General features: G+C 46.0%; 1 protein-coding gene across 2 annotated transcripts in view; it reads left to right on the top strand.

Moving 5' to 3' along the window:
• Positions 1-355: 355 nt before the first annotated feature.
• The window catches only part of sigirr (single immunoglobulin and toll-interleukin 1 receptor (TIR) domain), a 44528-nt gene continuing 23866 nt past the window's right edge, over positions 356-21017 (top strand). Inside the window, exons 1-7 of one of the 2 annotated variants that reach the window (XM_084334598.1) lie at positions 356-389; positions 5555-5815; positions 7240-7447; positions 7537-7664; positions 8943-9083; positions 9636-9779; positions 12886-12988. In XM_084334598.1, coding sequence (XP_084190724.1) covers positions 374-389; positions 5555-5815; positions 7240-7447; positions 7537-7664; positions 8943-9083; positions 9636-9779; positions 12886-12988 — 1001 coding nt within the window. In that variant the 5' untranslated portion in view covers positions 356-373. Of the gene's footprint in view, positions 601-5554; positions 5816-7239; positions 7448-7536; positions 7665-8942; positions 9084-9635; positions 9780-12885; positions 12989-21017 lie in introns of both variants that reach the window. The other variant, XM_084334597.1, reaches the window with a different exon arrangement.

The following is a 21017-nucleotide window of genomic DNA, read 5'->3' as shown; positions in this document are numbered from 1 at the left end:
TACCATGAGGTGCAAGCATAGCCGTAGTACCCTTGAATGAGTGCTCCTGTCAGAGTCTTCAGGGTATTCTTGTTTACCAGAGAGGAGATCCGGTACAAGAATCTAGTTCGTTGGTTGACTTTTTTTTTATTACATTGGATGCCATTTTGTCACAGGAAAGATTAGCCTCTAGGATGGAACCTAGGTATGTAATTTCATCTTTCCTTGTGACAATATTTGTGACTTACTTGTGACTCCGAGCAAGCATCCCATGAGATCATACAGGTGATCGTTCTGAAGGCTAGACAGGTGAACTCCCAGCACCAAGCATCACGTGATCATCACAGACAGGCTAGTAGTCCCGAGATATGTTCAACAGGTGCTCGGTGCAACTATGGAGGCTGTCGTAGGTAAAACGTAGGTCTAATTAAACCGTAATAAAGCAACAGGGTATATTGACAAGCTACGTTGTTAGGCTATAATAAATACTATCAAAACCGCGTAACACAGTCTTCCCCTCGGGATAAGGAGAAGAAGGCTTGATCATGACTGCGAAATTAGTCGTTTTCATAGTGGCATGCACCGGCTTGTGGAACGGGATCTTCCCCGTAATCGTTGATGGTAAGACTGAGATTAAACTAAAGTACTAGTAGAATACCCTTTATTTACATGTTGTTGAGAAATGGCGCGTTGCGATTTTAAATTCAATTGCACTATCCACCTTTACACCTTACCTTATCATTCCATCACCGTATAGGCTTATTTTCAGACGTGAGTGTGTGAACACTGAACAGTAGAGATATTGAGGGGAAAATATATACGTCCCACAGTACAGAGTTTCCTCGAATGAAGGCTTATGTTATCAATAACTCCACACCAATCAATACACTGATTTGATCATTGTAGGAGGGCGCAACTTGTCCCCTTTCTTTTGGCAACAGTGGCTCCAATCTGGATTTTGCACCCGGATGTAGCCCAGCGCAGTGAGAGCAGGGGAGTAGAAAAGTCAAGTGACGCAGGCAGGGGGAGAGGATCCAGACTGGGCAGTTTAGCTAGTTCCTCTTCTAGGTTCTCTGTGGTGAATAGTGATAATACAGCGCATGGACTGAATAATGTTGAAGGACTGGTATTTAGTCGGACAATGGGGCTAATATAATGGGCCATTGTATTTTCAATTTTCATACAAAGATGCTCACCACTTGATTGATTGAAAAGTTTATTAACAGATTGCAGAATGGGTACAATACTGTACGGCTCAATACACACAATTGTTAAGGGGATGCAGACCAGAGAAAGACTTTCGTCTTGTTTACATCAGGGCCCCCCATTGCTGTGTTCACTGTTTATAGCTGTGTAAATCATACACTCATCTACCTCTGATGTTTCAGTAGCGAATATGAACATTTCCCCAGTTTCCACAGAACAACCTGGAGCTTGGTAGGCTATACTGAAACGTTCTAGTCCATTGAAAGATTCACAGGCTACCATCGCTGTGTAACATACTCATCTTCCTCTGACGTTTCAATAGTCATCATAGTTATGATATGAGATTGTCTCAGACTTCATGCACTAAGGGACTGGCAAACGCTTGTCCTTTTTTGTGGGAGACCTGCAACTAATTAGTATCGCCAACTTCAGGGAACGCAAACTAGGACTAGTGAAGGACCCAAGGACCACTTGGATACCCTAGGCCCTGCTATCCATACTGTACGAACTTTGAACTCTGTTGCCATACTCAGTTTATACTGAGTATACTGCTCTCATGGTCTACACTGCCTTACACTGTATTCATAACTACCTACCTCAAACTATAGTCTATCCATATAACTATGTATGATAGCATGTACAATAATGTTGTATACTAATTTACATTTACTGCATATATCCATATCTGTCTGAATATACCTGCATATAATCCTTTTTATATACCTATTTTATACACCTGCATAATTCTGTATGATTGCATGTACAATAATACTGTATATACCACTTACCGTATATATTTTTATATCCATATCTGTCTGATACCTGCATATAATCCTTTTTACATATGTCTGTAGATACGTACAATCCCTTATACTCTTACTAGTTATACCGCTGGCCAGTATGATTTACAACCATAGTGTCTTTATACCTTTATCACTGTACATAATAATACTATAACACTGTACATCTGATTAGCACTATTACTCAGTACTAATTTATATAATTAGCATTGCCAACTTCAGGGAACAAAAACTAGGACTAATGAAGGAGACAAGGACCACTTGGATAACGGCAGGGACCGGCACTGGTCCCATGGCCAGATTCTGAAGAGCATTATTTATGATTAGTATGGGTCATAGCTACTGATGGTTGGAAACGTTGGCCTACTGTAGGTTTGTTAATAATGTCAAATAATCACTTTTTTTCTAACTCAAGGTATCAAAAAAATAAACCCCAGTTGCCATAAATGTGTAGGCACAAGGGGTGGGAATCACCAGAGGCCTCACGATACGATATTATCACGATACTTAAGTCACAATACGATAGTATTGCGATAAAAAAAATATTGCGATATGATGAGTATTGCGATATTAATATTGCGATATATTGCGATTTATTACCTTTTTTCAACTGCAAAGTAAAACTTTGTCAACATGTTTTATCTAATGTTCATCTCACTTCAATAATTTTTATTGCAGCAAATGGGATTTTCTCAAGCAGACAGATGTCAACACTGTAATCTGTGTTGCATGTACCTGACAAACTGAACTGTTTGTATTACAGTCATATTCCAACTTAACTGAATGCACACATGTGCGTGTGTGTGTGTGTGTGTGTGTGTGTGTGTGGACTACTGTACTATTACAGGTATTGAAATGAACAATGCAACTTCCTTATACCAAAAAAAAATATATAAATAAATAATAATAATGAATTTGCATAATAAAATATCGATACTTGGCCACGCAAAGTATCGCGATACTATACTGTATTGATATTTCCCCAACCACTAGGCACAACCCTTGCTAATTAAACATTATAAGCTTGCTAATTAAACTGTATGGGCCAGGAAAAGGCACACTACAACATCAGATAGACCCTCCACAAATAGATTTCCCAAAACTGACACAATAACATATCAACAGTGCTTCCTGTGGGGTATGTACAGTATTTTCTGCTGCTGACTATTATCCTATTATTTCATGAACACTGACCAGCCGGCACCATCAGATAACCTCAGGGGAAACGCTGGCTCCATATTTACACCATGAACAAGGCCTAAAAAGAATACTTTTTCTCCTAACTCAGGAAAGCACCCAATTCGCTCTGTGAAAGGTCAAACAGGTTCACCTTCACGCACCTTTAGGTTTGCGAGCACCAACAATAACACGCTCAGTGTAGCTAACGATAACATACTCAATACAGAAGAGCATCTCCATGCAAAACATCACACGTAGCTCCTAACTCCTCTTTGCTAATGAAAATCCTTTTACAGTCATAAATCACCACAATATCACCACGTCATTAGGCATAATATGTTAAACGTTGACAATTTCATACTCATCAGGCTGTGGTTTTTAAGATAACTCACAATGCTGCCCCTTCACCCCTTATGGGCTTTTGTTCAACTCTGAGCATAATGACCAGGGCTACAAGGTGACCTCTAGGGGGCAGTGTAGCATTCCAAAACGAGGTACAGCATTTGCACAATGTGCTTTTTTGCAATGCATCTCCTCATTAATTGAGATGAACAGGGACGTGCACAGGACTTTAGAGCGGCAGGTGCTCAAAGGCTGAAAAGGGCACTATATCTGTGTGTGTTTTAACCGAGCGCGCATAGCGCGCAAGCCCGATATTTAAGGGCCCTTTTCGGGCGGGGGGGGGGGGGGGGGGGGCCCTTTTTATGCATTTTGGGGGGTTTTGGTGATCAAATATTGAATATTGAACTATAATAATAATCAGTGCAGGAGCTCACTTATCCTTGAAAGACACTTTTATCACTGACTTAAAAGGCCCATACATCTCCATAAATGTTCAGGGGGGAGGGAATAAGTGCTTACCCTACAGACCCCAAGAAGTGCTGTATATTCTGTATTGTTTAATATAAATGCATTTTTTATTCCAATCCCGATTTGTATTTGAGATTCCCAAATCCCATCGGACGTGACTTCTTCGTGTCCCTCAATGAGTGTAATACCAGCATTCAACTGTATGCGCCACAGCGGTTTCTATCATCATCATCATCACCACCCACGCTATGCATAAAATATATAGGTCCGCGGAGAGGCACGCGGAGGAGGCAGTGCAAACTGCAATGGAATATGGGGCATCTCTCTCTCTTTACCTAATATTTTGATTCTATCCTGACATTTTTCAGTTGGAAGGGCAGTCTATATGCGTAACGGTTATTTATTATTATTATTATTATTCTTTTTTCAAAAAGGGCACTTTTAGGGGGGCAGGTGGCGCACAGAGATTACGTTCGTCACCAACACCGGGAGACACTAGGATTCGCCTGTTCGAATCCAGCTCCCGGCGTTGCTATCAGCTTGGCTGTCCTCTCACGCTGATACAATTGGCTGTATCAGGGGGTGGGAAGCTGAAGGGTGGGTCCTGGGCGTTGTGTACAGCGACCCCTACAGTTCGGTCGGGGCGCCTGCTCAGCGAGGGTTGGATCTGAGGAGAGATAGTGTGGCCTCCCACACGCTACACTCTCCCCGGTGAGAACCTGCGCGGCCAGGTTGGCCTGCCCCAGGCTGCACATGCGTCGGAGGAAAGCATGTGACAGTCTCCGGTCTCCCGGACCAACAGTAGGGGAAAGTACGCAACAACCAGGAAGGGTGGGATGGGAGAAAAATCGGGAAAAAGGAGGGGAAGAAAGATATATAAAAAAAAAGGGGGCCCTTTTTTATGAGGCTCAAAAAGGCAGGTGCTCAAGCACCCCTTGGGCTCTATGTGTGCACGTGCCTGGAGATGAACGTATGTTGTACATGGTCCCTGACAAAAAAAACAATAAACTAAAACTAAAAACAAACCTGTGGACACGGTACCTTCATCCTGTCCCCCGTACCCACCCATCAGCAAATCCATCAACCAAACATTTCTGGAAAGTTACACTACAAATATGTTGAGAATGGCCCATAAGATCATAGAAGATCCCTCACGTGTCCCTCATGTATTTACACACAGTATACGAGTCGCTACCCTCACATAGGCACTTCAGATCCCCCAAGTGGAAACTGAAAAGATTCAAAAAAGAATTTGTGACACATTCAATAAGCTTAGTAGGATAGACACAGGACAGTGCAATAGAAAAGGGCTGTGCAATATGAAATAACCTTTGACTTATGGGACTGTGCCACATCAAAATGAATAACTTTGGTTGGGAGGGAAGGAAGGGGTTAATTGTAGGGGCCTGTATGTCTGTCTATGCTGTAACATGGTTGTCTTATGTTTTCTTTTTTGTAACGCAGTATTGTGTGTTCTGACAATTCATTCTGTACCAACAGACAATAAAGAATTATCTTATCTTATCTTATCTTATCTTATCTTATCTTATCTGATCCGATCTGATCTGATCTGTTTCCAGCTCAGAGTTGTGTGGATGAGCTGGTATCTATGGGGCGGGTGTTCTACATGGGCCAGGCGGCTCCATACCAGCTGGAATGCCCTCTAGAACCTGCCCTGTTACCGGTAACCTGGCTGAAAGACTGCCACCCGATGCCCGGGGAGCAGGGAGCCGTCCTGACGTTCCCCAGCCTGAGCCTCGAGGACATGGGGAACTACACCTGTAGAGTCGGGGGCAACGGCAACGGCACCGCCTCCTTCACCGTGAGCCTCACTGTTAAGGGTCAGTGTTCTCAGTCTGGAGTCGCTTACACCCGATAAGACAGCTGTCTCCAAACAAATACAGTCACGTGAAACTGATGCTTTGAGTCTCTATTGCCTTAAAGGAACACGGCAACATTTTGGGAAATTGTCTAGTTTAGCACAATGAATGAAAGCAGACATGTATGGGTAGCCTACGCATTGTCCAACTAACACCTCTCCCGAATAATTTGTATTATATATGTAATTGTTTTTATATGTGTAAATAAACAAACAAACAAACAAACAAACAAACAAACAAACAAACACCTCTCCCGAAGGCTACCCGTACATGTCCGCTTTCATTCATTGTGCTAAGCTAGGCTAACGTGCAGTCAGATAGCTTTCTACTGAGCGCACAGAGAGGAAACTGGTATCCATCTTCTTGTCTCTCTCTGGAGAAGACGATAAGCTAATTTCCCAAAAGGTAGCGTGTTCTTTTAACGGTTATCTATTTTCTGATTGCTAATGTTTTTTCTGTAAATGTTTATCCTAATAAATAGAATTTCCAACAAACATCATTACACTCTGAGAGCACTAGACTATAACATTTAAAAGAGAGCACAGCGCTTCTAATAGGTTTTCAATAGTCACCTGGCAACAACAGAGGCCCATGACCAGCACTTTAGCGCTGCCACAAGAAGAGAGAAAACTAATTTACAGTGTCATCGAGATGTTACATTCACAAGTGTCACAGTGCATTAATAAATACAAAATCATCAGACAATCATAACAATTAAGAGCATATTTATATCTAACAAAAAAAAAAAAAAAAAAAGAAAACAGGTAAGAATGTTAAAACAATTACATATTCTGGTGACCTGATTGGTCACCAAGGTTCTAAACCGACCCATAAACATTCCATGAGGTAGGGGCAGAGAAGCCAAAAGCCAAAATATATCTCCTGTCCCAGTAAAGTTATTGTTGGTAGGCTATAAAAGTAAATAGTATAGTATATTATTCAAATTCGTTTTTGCGGTAGTAGTAGTAGTAGTAGTCAATTCATTGCAATTCAAAAAGGTTATTACCGGTAATACCTTATATAAGATCCATATAAGATGCAATATACAAAAGTATATTGTATATTGTACCAACCTTTGAAGGGACAGGAGATAGTCACAGTTACTGCTGTTTGCCTTTGTAGGGTGGAATATACCATATTACTACTGTAGCATCTCCTCAAGGTGTCTCAGGGAGCTATTGTTTTGTGTTGACTTCCTATGGGGTGAGGAAGGGAGGGGGGCGGGGGTTGACAGGGTACTCGCTACACCTGCAAGGAGGGCTTCGGTTTCAGTATTCCTTCCAGCAGCACGGCGCCTGTATCATGCTTACGACGTCCACATGAAGGCTTCTATTGTCTCTACCCCCTACAGTCAGTGAGCGTAGCAGTGGCTTGTCTTTCCACAGAATCCCAGTGTTCCAGAGCCCCAGAGTACAAGCCTAGAGGAGGTCAGACTGAGCTGTGGGAGACCCTGGGGTCCACCGCCAGACTCAACTGCACTGTTCTCCTGGCCTGGGACCCGAGGGAGAAGCCGTGCGATACTACCTTGCGCTGGGACAAAGACGGCAGCCCTCTCATCAACCAAACCCTGTACCCCCGCAATACCTCCTCCTGGTGCGCAGATGCTTTCAAAATAATGTTCCTTTTATGTTGTTGTTTCCTTGTCAACAATGCAGATAAAGTTGGTATTTCCTGTGTGCCAGGTCGCCCGGTGTAGATCTGCTGGTGGTGAGTAGCGTGTTGGAGGTCAACCTCGGCGAGCGGGTGGACTTTGGCCTCTACAGCTGTGAAGTGAGGAACACCTCTGCTCACTTCAGCCTGCAGGATATAAGTAAGACCTGTGCTGTCATGTTGTGAACGCCCTGGCGTTGAGGCTGTAGCCTGAGAGTGTATCTGAGTTTCCCCACACGTCCTGGAAAACCTGGAAAACAGGGACATTTAAACACAAAACTTCCCGGACATGGAAATCATGTGGGGAAATGTGAAAATCTATAAAATAGCATGGAAAACTCAATTTCATGGTCCCGGAAAACCAAAAGATTCTCAAAAGTCTAGAGATATGCTCTTTTAAGCCTCGAGAATAGGCGACTTCTCTTTGATGACCCTCCCGGAGCTCGGATAGGACAACATGTCTCCTCTGTCAGTTTGGGGAGGGTGTAGACTACCACATGTCCCCTCTGATGGTCTGGGGAGGATGTAGACTACCACATGTCTCCTCTGTTGGTCTGGGAAGGGTGTAGACTACCACATGTCTCCTCTGTCAGTCTGGGGAGGGTGTAGACTACCACATGCCTCCTCCGATATATGTGGAGTTTCACATATATTCTCCCTGCTGAACAGGTGCTACAATGACCAGGACTCATACCCTACCGGCTACTACCAATTGTGTTTGTAGGGACAACTGACCAAGTTGGAGGTACCACTGGCAGCGGGAATTGAACCCTGAGTCTCTGCGGTGGTAGGCGAGTGCTTAGACCTCTACACTACCCAGCCGCCCCAAAAACAAACCATTCTGTCCAATATCTTTGGACGTACGTATCCTACATAAAGAAGCCACCTGCGGGCGGCTATGTGGTGCAGTGGGAAAGGCGCTCACCACGAATACTGGAGACGCTGGGTTCGCCTGTTCGAGCCCAGCACTCCACATTGCTTTCAGTTTAGCTGGTCGTCCGTACTAATACACATTGGCAGTATTAGGGGGTGGGAAACTGATGGGTGGGGATCGGGCGTTGTGGACAGCGACTCCTACAGGTCGGTTGGTGCGCCTGCGCAGTAGAATCAGGAAGCGATGGGGGCGGCGCCCCTCCAAAGCGCAGACCCCTGACGCTGAAAGATCGAGCCGCGCAGGTGAAAAGATGCGACTGCTGTTACCTCGAGTATCGGAGGGGACTCGTGCTATGTATGCCTTAGTCCACATTGCAGCCGGCTTGTGGGAGGCAAGAAACAGCGTTCGAGACAGGGGAGGGTTGAATTGGATGATACGAAATTGGGATGGGAGAAAAATAGAAAATGTGAGAAAAAGTGGATAAAAAAAAAGAAGCCACCTGCAACCAATGTGTGATTACTAATGCTTGTTTGTTTACATTTAGTTTGTGTGTGTCTTTTCCAGACAAGCCCAGCCACACAGCTGCTGTCATTGCAGCCATCGTCCTCCTCCTTGTCTTGGCCATAGCTGCTGTTGTGTTTTCCAAATGTCACCTGAACTTTAAACTCTGGTACAGGAACTCATATGGAGACTATGAACTGAACGGTGAGAATTCTTCTTAAGTAAACATCTGCAACTCAATATACTCAAATGTTAAAAAGTCCTATCTTTTACTATTACTGTATGCACTTTGCTACTATCCACTGTGCCTATATTACTACCTACTGTGCTATTATGTCTATACTACTATGCACTCAAGAGTGTAGCACTCAAGTTCGACACTGTTTGACGAACAAAATCGCTGACCCTTAGCTGTCAGAGTTGTACCCTTCCTGCTGACTTGTTGCACAGAACTTGTAAGTCGCTTTGGATAAAAGCATCAGCTAAATGACTAAATGTAATGTGAATGTATTCTACAGCTGCAACAGCAATGTATGCTATGCTACCCTAGCTAAATAAAGGTACAAAAAAAAATTGGTAAATAAGATGATTCTGATTTTCATTGCGGTGTCTAAACCACTGTCTAAGGAATGATAACAACATCCAAGGATGTAAGGTAGCACTTACCAACTTAGAGAGAAAGGACAAGGACAAACAAACAAAACATGCTAACGTTTTTAGGCCATGAATGATAATGTTTCTTCTCCGTGTCTCCAGATGGCAAAATGTATGATGCCTACATCTCTTATGTGAATAATGAGTATGACAGGAAGTTTGTCAACTTCATCCTCAAACCTCACTTAGAGAATAAGAATGGATACAAGTTACACCTCAACAATAACGACATCCTACCTGGCTCAGGTAACAAAAACACACCTATTTTGAAATTGTTTTATTTGAATGATATTCAAAAATACTGTATTGTTATTACCTGCATTGCTTTTACCTTTTTCTTACTCTCTGCATTGCTTTTATTTTGTAAATGTTATGCAAATGTTATGCCTATGTCTATTTGATGTCTATTTGATGTCTATGTTATGTCTATTTTTATTTACTGCTGTGAAGCACTTTGGGCTGCAATTCTTGTTGAACGGTGCTATACAAACAACGTTTATTATTATTATTATTATTATTATTATTATTATTATTATTATTATTATTATTATTATTATTATTATTATTATCATTATCATTATCATTATTATTATTATTATTATTATTATTATTATTATTATTATTATTAATTATTATTATTATTATTATTATTATTATTATTATTATTATTATTATTATTATTATTATTATTATTATTATTATTATTATTATTATTATTATTATTATTATTATTATTATTATTATTATTATTATTATTATTATTATTAATAATAATCAATACATGTATTGTTACGCACCTCAAATTAACACAATGACCCTGTTATATGGTGGTTTCTCAAGGGGGTACAGGAGGTTTCAGGAAGTGATTCCGTTCTCTCTGGTTTTCACTTGTTGGCCAAGCTGCGAAGCCAGAACTCTAATCATGTTCATCCTAACTTTGACCTCACTGGAGACCTTCCTTCTGACCCTGACTTAACATAGAGATCCAGGTCCGGACTGGCGATCGGGAGCACAGGGAGTGGCCTGACCTGCTAAATGGCCTGCAGATAAAAACGTTTCTTCCCCTGCTTAAAGAGTGGCCTGACTGGAGCTATATTTTGCGCCATATTTCCTGGCCTGAATGACTTTCCCGGTCTGGCCCTGTAGAGATCACCTCCTGACATCAACGTCTAGCAACCACCCTGTCTTCTTCCACCACCACCTCGTACTGTACGTCTCATTGTGAGGGCTGCGGGTGTTTGGGTCACTAGCAAATAATAGGGACTCTTTAAGTTATTCGTATAACGAATAACCACTAAACTGACATTAAAACTTTGAGTGCCGGCCTCCGTGTCCTATTTACCCCGCTGAGTGCCGACGCTCTATTCAATGACAGAGCACTCGCATTTGTGAACGCATAAATGGAGAACCCCTACCACCCCCTCTATGACGAGCTAGTCAAGATGTAAAGCACGTTCAGCCACAGACTCATACCCTCCCCGACACTCAACTAACCAGCGGCCATCAGGCTCCACAACAGTGGGCAGCGACTAGCGGCCTCCAGGCTCCACAACAGGGGGCAGCGACTGCTGCCAGACATTGACTAATAGGAACCCAAGGAGGACAATAACACTACCTTAGGCATACTGCACCTTATGTGGATACTGTGATAGTGTGAATAATGTATATTTCAGTTAGTTAGATAGTAAATTATAACACTACCTGATGCATACTGCACCTTATGTGACACTGTGAATACTGTGAATATATATTTCAGTTAGTTAGATAGTAAATTATATTGACCTATTTGTTTACACTGCTTGTGTTGTTTTTACTACCTGTACCCCCCCCCCCCCCCTTCCCCCATGCTGCTATGATGCCTGAATTTCCCCAAGGGGATCAATAAAGGAATATCTTATCTTATTTTTATCTTATAAACTATATCTTAAATTATGGCTATGTGTCTAATACGGCCGTCGCTTATCAATGACTTGTTTGCAGTCAACATTGTCGAAACGGATTGTTTTTTAATCGGTTCATTTCCGTTTTATACCATTTTGAAAAACGCTAGTTTTTTTAAACTTTTACAAAAAAAATTATTCTGCAGGAATCGCGCTTTACTGTATGTAATACACAAACACGTTGTAATTTTTCGGCCTATTTATGAATAGTTTTCAAATAAACGCTAGATTATCGATAGTATATGTGTACTTATGCACGCTATAGAAGCGGGCTGAAAAATCGATTCTCTTATTTCCTGATCAGCTACACACACTCACAGCCATGCACACAGATATGGGACACGTTGATATATAGGTGAAAAAAGCTCTGATTATCCCAATACTGGTAAAATAGATTCCTTACCTCAGATCAGATGTTCTCCAAAAAGATTATTCCAATTCCTGATCGCCATTCGAAATATCGATCGCGTTTATTGATCCAACGCTGGGTACTGGAAACATATATTCCATGCTGTTCTCGTGGTGGGCAATGAATGGGATCGGCTCGTATTACATGCCTGACAAGTAAAATGTGGAATCCGGAAAAAAAATTTCCCCATCCATTTCATTCAGTCTAATCCAACGGGGTGCAGTACCATCCGTAGAGACGATAGGGGGCGGTATTTTCCCAATTCGAGCTCAGAGAGAGTGCCAGTGGTAACGTGAGGCTAGATTGATGAAATATGAATGGAAATCGCTAATAAAAAAAATAACGGTTAAAAAACGGCATATCTCGTTTCTGGCACTCAATGGTTGGCATGAAATAACGAATTATGTCGTGGCTGGCACTCAAAGTGTTAAGGAGAAGGGGGGAAATAAACAACAAAAAAACAACCTTTACAGGTGGAAGCCTCAAAGTGAGTATTTAAGAAAACAAATCAAGTCCAAAAAACAGGACAACACTCAATAAAGAGGTATTGTAGAAAAAACGAAATAAGCCACAAAGGCACCTCCTAATAATAGAGTTTATATAAAAAACATAAATAACAGTAAACCTCCACTAAGGGAGTTTATGTGCAGTAGTGGACTAATGACTAAGAGCCTAAAACAAGAATGGCTACAAAGAAAGGTTAAATTCTGAATAGGGGGGGCAGCACTACAGTTTAATATAACAAGTCTGACCGGAAGGATAGCCAACACAAAAGGAAATGAGAAAGCAGCTAACCCTGCGAGACTCAAACTTAAATAGACTCAGCTATAGGCACAGCTGCACTGAATCAGGTGCAATCAAGCCCACACCTGCCCTACCATTAACCACAGAGGCCAGTGATTGACAGCTGTCCCTCACAGAAAGACGAAATAGACAGCTGTCCCTCACAAAGACGAAATACACCAAAAACCATGACACTCATGACCTGAGCGTGTGTGTCCAGAGCCGTCCGCGGAGCTGCTGATGAACGGGAGCCGCAGCCGGCGTCTCGTCGTGGTGCTGTCCCACGCCTACCTGGAACAGGACTGGTGCTGCACCGGCTTCAGGTGAGACCAGCTAGACCCACGCCTACCTGGAACAGGACTGGTGCTGCAGTGGCTTCAGGTGAGACCAGCTGGTCCCACGCCTACCTGGAACAGGACTGGTGCTTCAGGTGAGACCAGCTGGTCCCAGGCCTACCTGGAACAGGACTGGTGCTTCAGGTGAGACCAGCTGGTCCCAGGCCTACCTGGAACAGGACTGGTGCTTCAGGTGAGACCAGCTGATCCCACGCCTACCTGGAACAGGACTGGTGCTTCAGGTGAGACCAGCTGGTCCCACGCCTACCTGGAACAGGACTGGTGCTTCAGGTGAGACCAGCTGGTCCCAGGCCTACCTGGAACAGGACTGGTGCTTCAGGTGAGACCAGCTGGTCCCACGCCTACCTGGAACAGGACTGGTGCTTCAGGTGAGACCAGCTGGACCCACGCCTACCTGGAACAGGACTGGTGCTTCAGGTGAGACCAGCTGGTCCCACGCCTACCTGGAACAGGACTGGTGCTTCAGGTGAGACCAGCTGGTCCCAGGCCTACCTGGAACCAGGACTGGTGCTTCATGTAGGACCAGCTGGTCCCACGCCTACCTGGAACAGGACTGGTGCTTCAGGTGAGACCAGCTGGTCCCAGGCCTACCTGGAACAGGACTGGTGCTTCAGGTGAGACCAGCTGGTCCCACGCCTACCTGGAACAGGACTGGTGCTTCAGGTGAGACCAGCTGGTCCCACGCCTACCTGGAACAGGACTGGTGCTTCAGGTGAGACCAGCTGGTCCCAGGCCTACCTGGAACCAGGACTGGTGCTTCATGTAGGACCAGCTGGTCCCACGCCTACCTGGAACAGGACTGGTGCTTCAGGTGAGACCAGCTGGTCCCAGGCCTACCTGGAACAGGACTGGTGCTTCAGGTGAGACCAGCTGGTCCCACGCCTACCTGGAACAGGACTGGTGCTTCAGGTGAGACCAGCTGGTCCCAGGCCTACCTGGAACAGGACTGGTGCTTCATGTAGGACCAGCTGGTCCCACGCCTACCTGGAACAGGACTGGTGCTTCAGGTGAGACCAGCTGGTCCCACGCCTACCTGGAACAGGACTGGTGCTTCATGTGAGACCAGCTGGACCCACGCCTACCTGGAACATGACTGGTGCTTCAGGTGAGTCCAGCTAGACCCGCTACATTAGAAGAACCACTCTTGTGTTTCTTGTCACAGAGACACGACAGTGGTTATGAATTCGGTCGTTAAAGAACCCAGGGTATTGCAAAGAGTAGGGGGTTCCCCGACATTTCTGGCCAAATTCCCAATCAGGTCTCTGACATCAAGGCCACCTAATCATCCCTTCCCCTTAATTGGCTGGTATCAATCCTTGTCTCCTGAGCCGTTCAGCAATTGTCTAGTGTGATGTATGCCTGGTGCTAGTGTATGGCAGCCATTGAGCCTGCGTAGCCCAAGGTTGGGTGCTACCAGTGGTGGTGAAGGAGGCAATTTCCACCCTACATTGTCGGGAGCGCTTTGAGTGTCTAGAAAAGCGCTATATAAATGTAATGATCATTCATTCATTCATTCATCAAGCGGCACGATGGAAGCAGCACCAGTAAGGATGTGAAACATAATAGATGCATTGATACAAACGCAGGAATCTGACTGCATCGATCTGTAAACTTGATCATCGGTAATGTTGGGAGTTAATCATTATCAATGTGTGTATTATTTATTTATAAATGTAATGTTGTGGGAAATAATACCTTGGTGTAATGTTTTAATTTAATATATTAGCTGACATCATATTTGTATGTCTATTACACTTTGAAAGGGGACATAATAGAAAGGGGTTTTGCCTGGACCTTGTACAGTATGTGTAACTGAGGGGTACAATTCCCTGACTGTATTACTAGATATGATACTTACTACCACTACCTTTGTACTTAATATTCGGCCACCCAGTACACGGCATAAATATATTATCATGAACACTCTCACGTAGATGAAACGGATCCAACACAAATGTACGAATTAGAAACAGGTCTTTATTTCCTACACAGCGATGGTGTGTAGAATAAGCACTTAATCACTTAATTACATTTATGAATTGAAATAGTATGCACTTTTATGGCAAGGAGTATTCGTCGGTATATCAATAGATAATGTCCAATCTCTGAAGGCGCAGGTGGTAAATATACGACCTGGAATAGTTAAGGAATAACAGCAATGATACTTTAATGATTATAGGCTGGATACACTAGAGGGGGTTAATCCGGTCGCTTGTAAGCCGACAGGAGTAGGAGGGGGGGGGGGGGTAGAATCCAGCTGCCTCGTCCGGCCAAGGGTATCCCAGGTGAACCCACTGTAGTGCCGTTCAATGCGCCGGCGATCCTTGGACCACAGATGAAAGCAGGTGGACTCTTTGTGGGCCGGCTCTCTCCGGTCCACGGGGGAGAGATGTGGAGAGACCTCGTCTTGCAGAGCGTCTCCTCACCTTGCGTCCTCTCCAGGGGGGGGGGTTCCAACACACGGTAGTGTCGGGGGTCTTTATCCATAGAATAATCAAAGTATCCAAAGCATAATCCGTGCCTGGGAAGGCGGGCTGTCGTCGGTAGAATAATCCGGTATACAGGTCCACTCGCTCGTCGGCTCTGGGGCTCCTCGGGTGCAGCTTCACATAGGGTCAACCACCCTGGGTAAGCAGCCAGTTCTCTGCCCGAAACGATGGGGTACTGACTACGGTAGTATTCTCACCGCACGAAGCACTATATATTAACAGACTATTATTAGCTTAATAGACTACGTCCAACTCGACGATATAGTGCCAAATATGACTATTCAAATATTAATATACACGATGTCTCAATACCGATGGTAGGCCGAACTTGGCCTTACTCCCACACGTGGCATCGCGGGGAGGCTTCACGTCTGTGACTCTATTGGAGGGTAAGAAACTGGACTGAAAGGAAAGTCCTACTTTAGTAGCGCAGTATATATACGCACTATGAACAAATAGTCCCATTAGTGGTGCGGTAGCCAAATTCCTACGCGGAACTAGGACTTGTTCGTACATGTCGAGCGGTACGTTTGAACTGGGTCTGAGGGGTATGGCAGCCTGGCACCAAGGTCTCGACCAATAGTAGAATGGAGACTATTATGGGATGTTCAGTAGGCTAGAATGGATATTCAATGCATATTGTACAAGGAATATACAAGGGATATCAGGGAATATTAGAGAATATACAAATACAATTAAATATATATAAATAAATATATATATTCGGTTTAATCTGGCCCTTCACAACAGCCACCCCCTGAATAGGTCCCAGACCTAATCAGTTAAACGGAGACAGATTAATCGCGTTGTCTATTTACACATAAGGGTTTGCTGTAGGGGTCAGTCAACTTCACAAAGTTATAGGGTTGTAGGGTCATGGTCATCATCGATTGTGTCTGGGAGTCGAGGCAGTTCTATGAGCCTTGCCACGGGACGGGTGTAAGTGCGACCCTGGACGAGCACTTCAGCTGCTCGGACCTTGCCGTCGGCACCGGTGATCACTTTGCTTACGCGGCCGGCCGGCCACATAGCTCTGGGCAGTGATTGATCAATAATCATGATGACTGTTCCTTCTGTCAAATTGTCTCTCTCCTTTACCCACTTCTGGCGGGTCTGTAGAGACGGTAGGTAGTGCAGTAGGAAACTGTTCCAAAACTTGTCGGCTAATACTTGGCTGTACCTCCACATTCGTCGGCCGTTCGCTTCTTCAGGCCGGTACATTGTCTGGGGTAATGTGGGATCTAGCCGCCCCATCAGGAGTGTGTTGGGGGTAACTGGGTCGATATCCGCCACATCACTGGAGACATATCCGAGGGGCTTCGAGTTAAGTACTCCCTCAATCTCCGTGAGGACTGTCATTAGGACTTCTTCCGCCACAGTCTGGGCCCCAAGTACTGCGTACAGGGCTGTCTTTATGGAGCGCACTTCTCGTTCCCAAGTGCCACCGAAGTGGGGTGCGTTTGGGGGGTTGAATTGGAAATCAACCTGTGCTGGAGCGAGGTGGGTCTTAAGTTCTGGGCCCATAGCTTGGAAGCTCTCTCTCAGCTCTCTTTCGCCGCCTTTAAAGTTTGTCCCATGATCGGACAATAGGGTAGACGGTCTTCCTTTCCGTGATATGAATCTACGGAAGGCCATAAGGAATGAGTCTGTGCTCATGGTCGGGAGAAGCTCGATGTGTATCGCTCTGGTGGTCATGCATTTGAATACAATACCCCACCGCTTCTCGGTTCCTCTTCCTTTCTTTATGTGCAGCGGGCCAAAGCAGTCCATACCCGTTGAGTGGAATGGCTTGTCACCGATTCGGAGGCGACATGGAGGAAGGTCAGCCATCCTTGGTATGCTGGGCTGCGCGCGCCACTTGCGGCAGTCTAGACATGTTCGTTGGAAGCGTCGTACCGCCTCTCTTCCTTGTAGGATCCAGTAACGACGTCTGATTTCCGCGAAGACTCTTTCTGCTCCTGCGTGATGTACATCCTCATCGTATTTCTTTATAATCAGCTCTGTGACCTTGTGTCGGCTGTTCAATACGATCGGGTATTTAATGTCATCCGGTAGATTGGGGGCTCTGCGTAGGCGACCACCCACTCTGATGAGGGTGTGAGCGTCGCTCTCGGGGGCCAGGTGAATCAATCTGCTGTCGGATGGGACGGGCTTTCCTCCCTGTAGACAGGCCAATTCATCGGGGAACGAGTCTCTCTGGGCTCGCTGCAGTAGAAGCAATTCTGCTTCCTCGTAGTTAGCTGCTGACATATCAGCGGGGGACTTGCACTCCGGGTGGTACCGCAGGAATGTTCTTTGTTGTGCACTCTCTATGGACGTGCAATCGTTTATGTTAGGGTCGGTGGAGGCTACGGTGCTCAATCCACAGAACACAGACTTCTTAATTTCCACCTCCTCTGGACTTGCTTCCCTCGGGATAGGCATGGGCCACTGTCCTTCCGGGAGTCTTAGGAATGCGGGGCCGTCACTGTAGACATTGCGACGGGTGAGGTCATCCAGGGGCATCCCCCGGGTGATGACGTCAGCTGGGTTCTGTTTTGTATCAACGTAGCGCCACTCTGTTTCTCCGGTTAACTCTTCGGTTAAGTCTTGAATCTCGGTGACTCTGACTCCCACGAAGACTTTGTACTTGCATGAGTCCGATTTGATCCAGGCGAGTACCGTCGTGGAATCTGACCACAGGATTGTTCTAGACACCGGTATGGTGAGCTCACGTTGGATGAGCGTGGCTAGGTGCGCTCCGGCTAGGGCTGCGCAGAGCTCTAGACGTGGGATAGATTGTTGCTTGCGTGGGGCTATTCTCGAGCGGGCGAGGACAAATGCTGTGTAGATCTCTCCCCCCTGGTCTTGGGCCCGCAAGTAGGCTACTGATCCGTATGCGACCTCTGAGGCGTCACTGAAGACGTGTAAGTCCATTTTACATGTCTCTGGCCTCACCGTGGGTGGGAAGTAGCTTCGGCGCATATTAACGCCTGGGAGTGAGTGGAGCTCCATCTCCCACTCTCTCCAGGTGGATGCAAGATGTGCGGGAATGGGGTCGTCCCAGCCCTGGTCCTTGTCCCACAATGCTCGTACAATCATTTTTGCCCTGGTGGTGTACGGTAGAATACATCCTAGCGGGTCATATTGTCGGGCGAGTGTTGTGTACACACTCCGTCTGGTGGTCGGCGCCGCCGCCGGCCTTCCCTGCTCCGTAGTCAGGGGCTTGTGTCTGTAGTGAAGCGAATCTGTTTTGAATCGCCACACCAATCCCAGGGTCATCTCCTGGGCTTCTCCCGGGATTGTAGCCATCCAGGTCTCGCTGCTGGCTGCCTTGTCCTCGGAGGAGAGGCTGCGCAGTACTTGCGGATCGCTGCTGGCCCACTGCCTGAGATCAAAGCCGCCTTTGATCAATGAGGCGCGGAGTTTAATCAGGAGAGCCTCGGCTTCTTCCTGGGTTGAAAGGCTTTGTAGACAGTTGTCTACGTAGAAGCTGTTCTTTACGCTGTGTCGGACCTCTTCGTCCGCTGCTGGGTCCTCTGCTACATGTTTCTGTAGTGCAAATGTCGCACAGCAGGGGCTGCACGTCGTTCCGAAGGGGAGGACTTCCCATTGGTAGATGGCTGGGTGCTCATCTCCTGGCTTCTCTCTCCATAGGAACCGTAACAGGGGCTTGTCCGCCTCTACTAATCTCACCTGCAGGAACATTCCTTTAATGTCCCCGCTGATGGCCACCTTTTCCTGGCGGAAGCGGAGTAGAACGCCGAGTAGGGAGGGGCCGAGTGTGCGACCGGGCAGTAACTCTTTATTCAGATTTTGGGATCCGATCTGGTAGCTGCAGTTAAATACTATGCGGTCTTTACCGTTGTGATGGACCTTGTGGTGGGGCACGTACCACGATTCAGTGGTCTGGTCAGCCTCTTTAATGTCCATCTTTGTGACGTGTCCCGCTGTGATGAGCTTCTCAATCTCAGCGCGGTATACACTCTCTTGGGCGGGGTTCTTGGCTAAGCGCCGCTCCGTGTTCAGCAGGTACCGTTCTATGGCGTCTGTCTTGGCGTGGAAAGTAGGCATTCCTTCTCGCCGCAGGAGTGGCGTGGCGTATCTCAACACGCCGTTGACCGGGACTCTCTTGGTCCCTGTCTCGAGGAGGTGAATGGCGTAAATGTCATCTTTAGAGCGAATGTCTTTCTTTCCATTCTTAAAGGGCATTTGTTCCAAGCTCCATAGCCGCTCTACGTGTTGCAGGAGTGCGGTTTCTCCCTCTGTGACTCGGGAGTGGAGACATCTAGTGGCTGTACTTCGGTTGAGAGATTTGGCGAGCGGGCCTTGGAGAGTCCATCCCAAACGGGTCTCGACTGCTGCAGGACAGCCTCGGGGTCCGGTATGAACCCGGTCTATCGGGACAATGAGGTCTGCATGGTCGGAGCCTATCAACAGGGTCGGCATAGCATTGTCTATGAGCCAGGGGTGCTCCGTCCGAATGTATCTAGCCGTAGGCTGCTGACTTCTCTCGCCAGGAAGTCTGCTAGATCGAGGAGGTTCGGTTCGGGGCCATTCGGGTCTCTGTGGTCCCTCTGCCGCCTAAAGCGCTCCTGACGAGCGGGCGGCAGCTTCTCCAGGATCCTTTCCACATTTGAGTTGGCGTAAAGTTCATACTTCCCCTTCTCTCTTTGCGCTCCCAACATCCCTACCAGGGACTGCACTCTGATGGACAGGTCGTCCAGTGCTCGATTGTCTATTGCTGGGGGTAAGCGGTCGATGTGTCGGATCTCCTGGATCACGTAATCCCATATGCGCCCATACCTCTGGTCCAATGCTACCAGCGCTGCTGTGTATGGGGTGGTGGAAGTCGCGTAGGCGAGCGCTATATTATGTGCGCGGGGCACCTTTAAGTGCTGCAGTAGGATGGCGTATTTGTGGCGTTCATCCAATACATTCACCAACATGGTCTCCAGACACATGTGGAGTTCTGTATACTGGGCCCGGTTCTCTTGGGTGAAGTCGGGTACCATAGGCGTGCCAATGTATGACGCTGACTGTGGATACATCGGCGAGCGTTGGGGGAGAGGCCTCCTAGGCGAACTTGGCCTTACTCCCACACGTGGCATCGCGGGGAGGCTTCACGTCTGTGACTCTATTGGAGGGTAAGAAACTGGACTGAAAGGAAAGTCCTACTTTAGTAGCGCAGTATATATACGCACTATGAACAAATAGTCCCATTAGTGGTGCGGTAGCCAAATTCCTACGCGGAACTAGGACTTGTTCGTACATGTCGAGCGACGAGCGGTACGTTTGAACTGGGTCTGAGGGGTATGGCAGCCTGGCACCAAGGTCTCGACCAATAGTAGAATGGAGACTATTATGGGATGTTCAGTAGGCTAGAATGGATATTCAATGCATATTGTACAAGGAATATACAAGGGATATCAGGGAATATTAGAGAATATACAAATACAATTAAATATATATATATAAATAAATATATATATTCGGTTTAATCTGGCCCTTCACAACAGTATGTCTGA

This window comes from Notolepis coatsorum (genome assembly GCF_963971535.1).
Source record: "Notolepis coatsorum genome assembly, chromosome: 18".
Taxonomy (NCBI): Eukaryota; Metazoa; Chordata; class Actinopteri; order Aulopiformes; family Paralepididae; genus Notolepis; species Notolepis coatsorum.
Note: the sequence above shows the minus strand (reverse complement) of the source record. Positions and strands in the feature narration are given on the sequence as shown.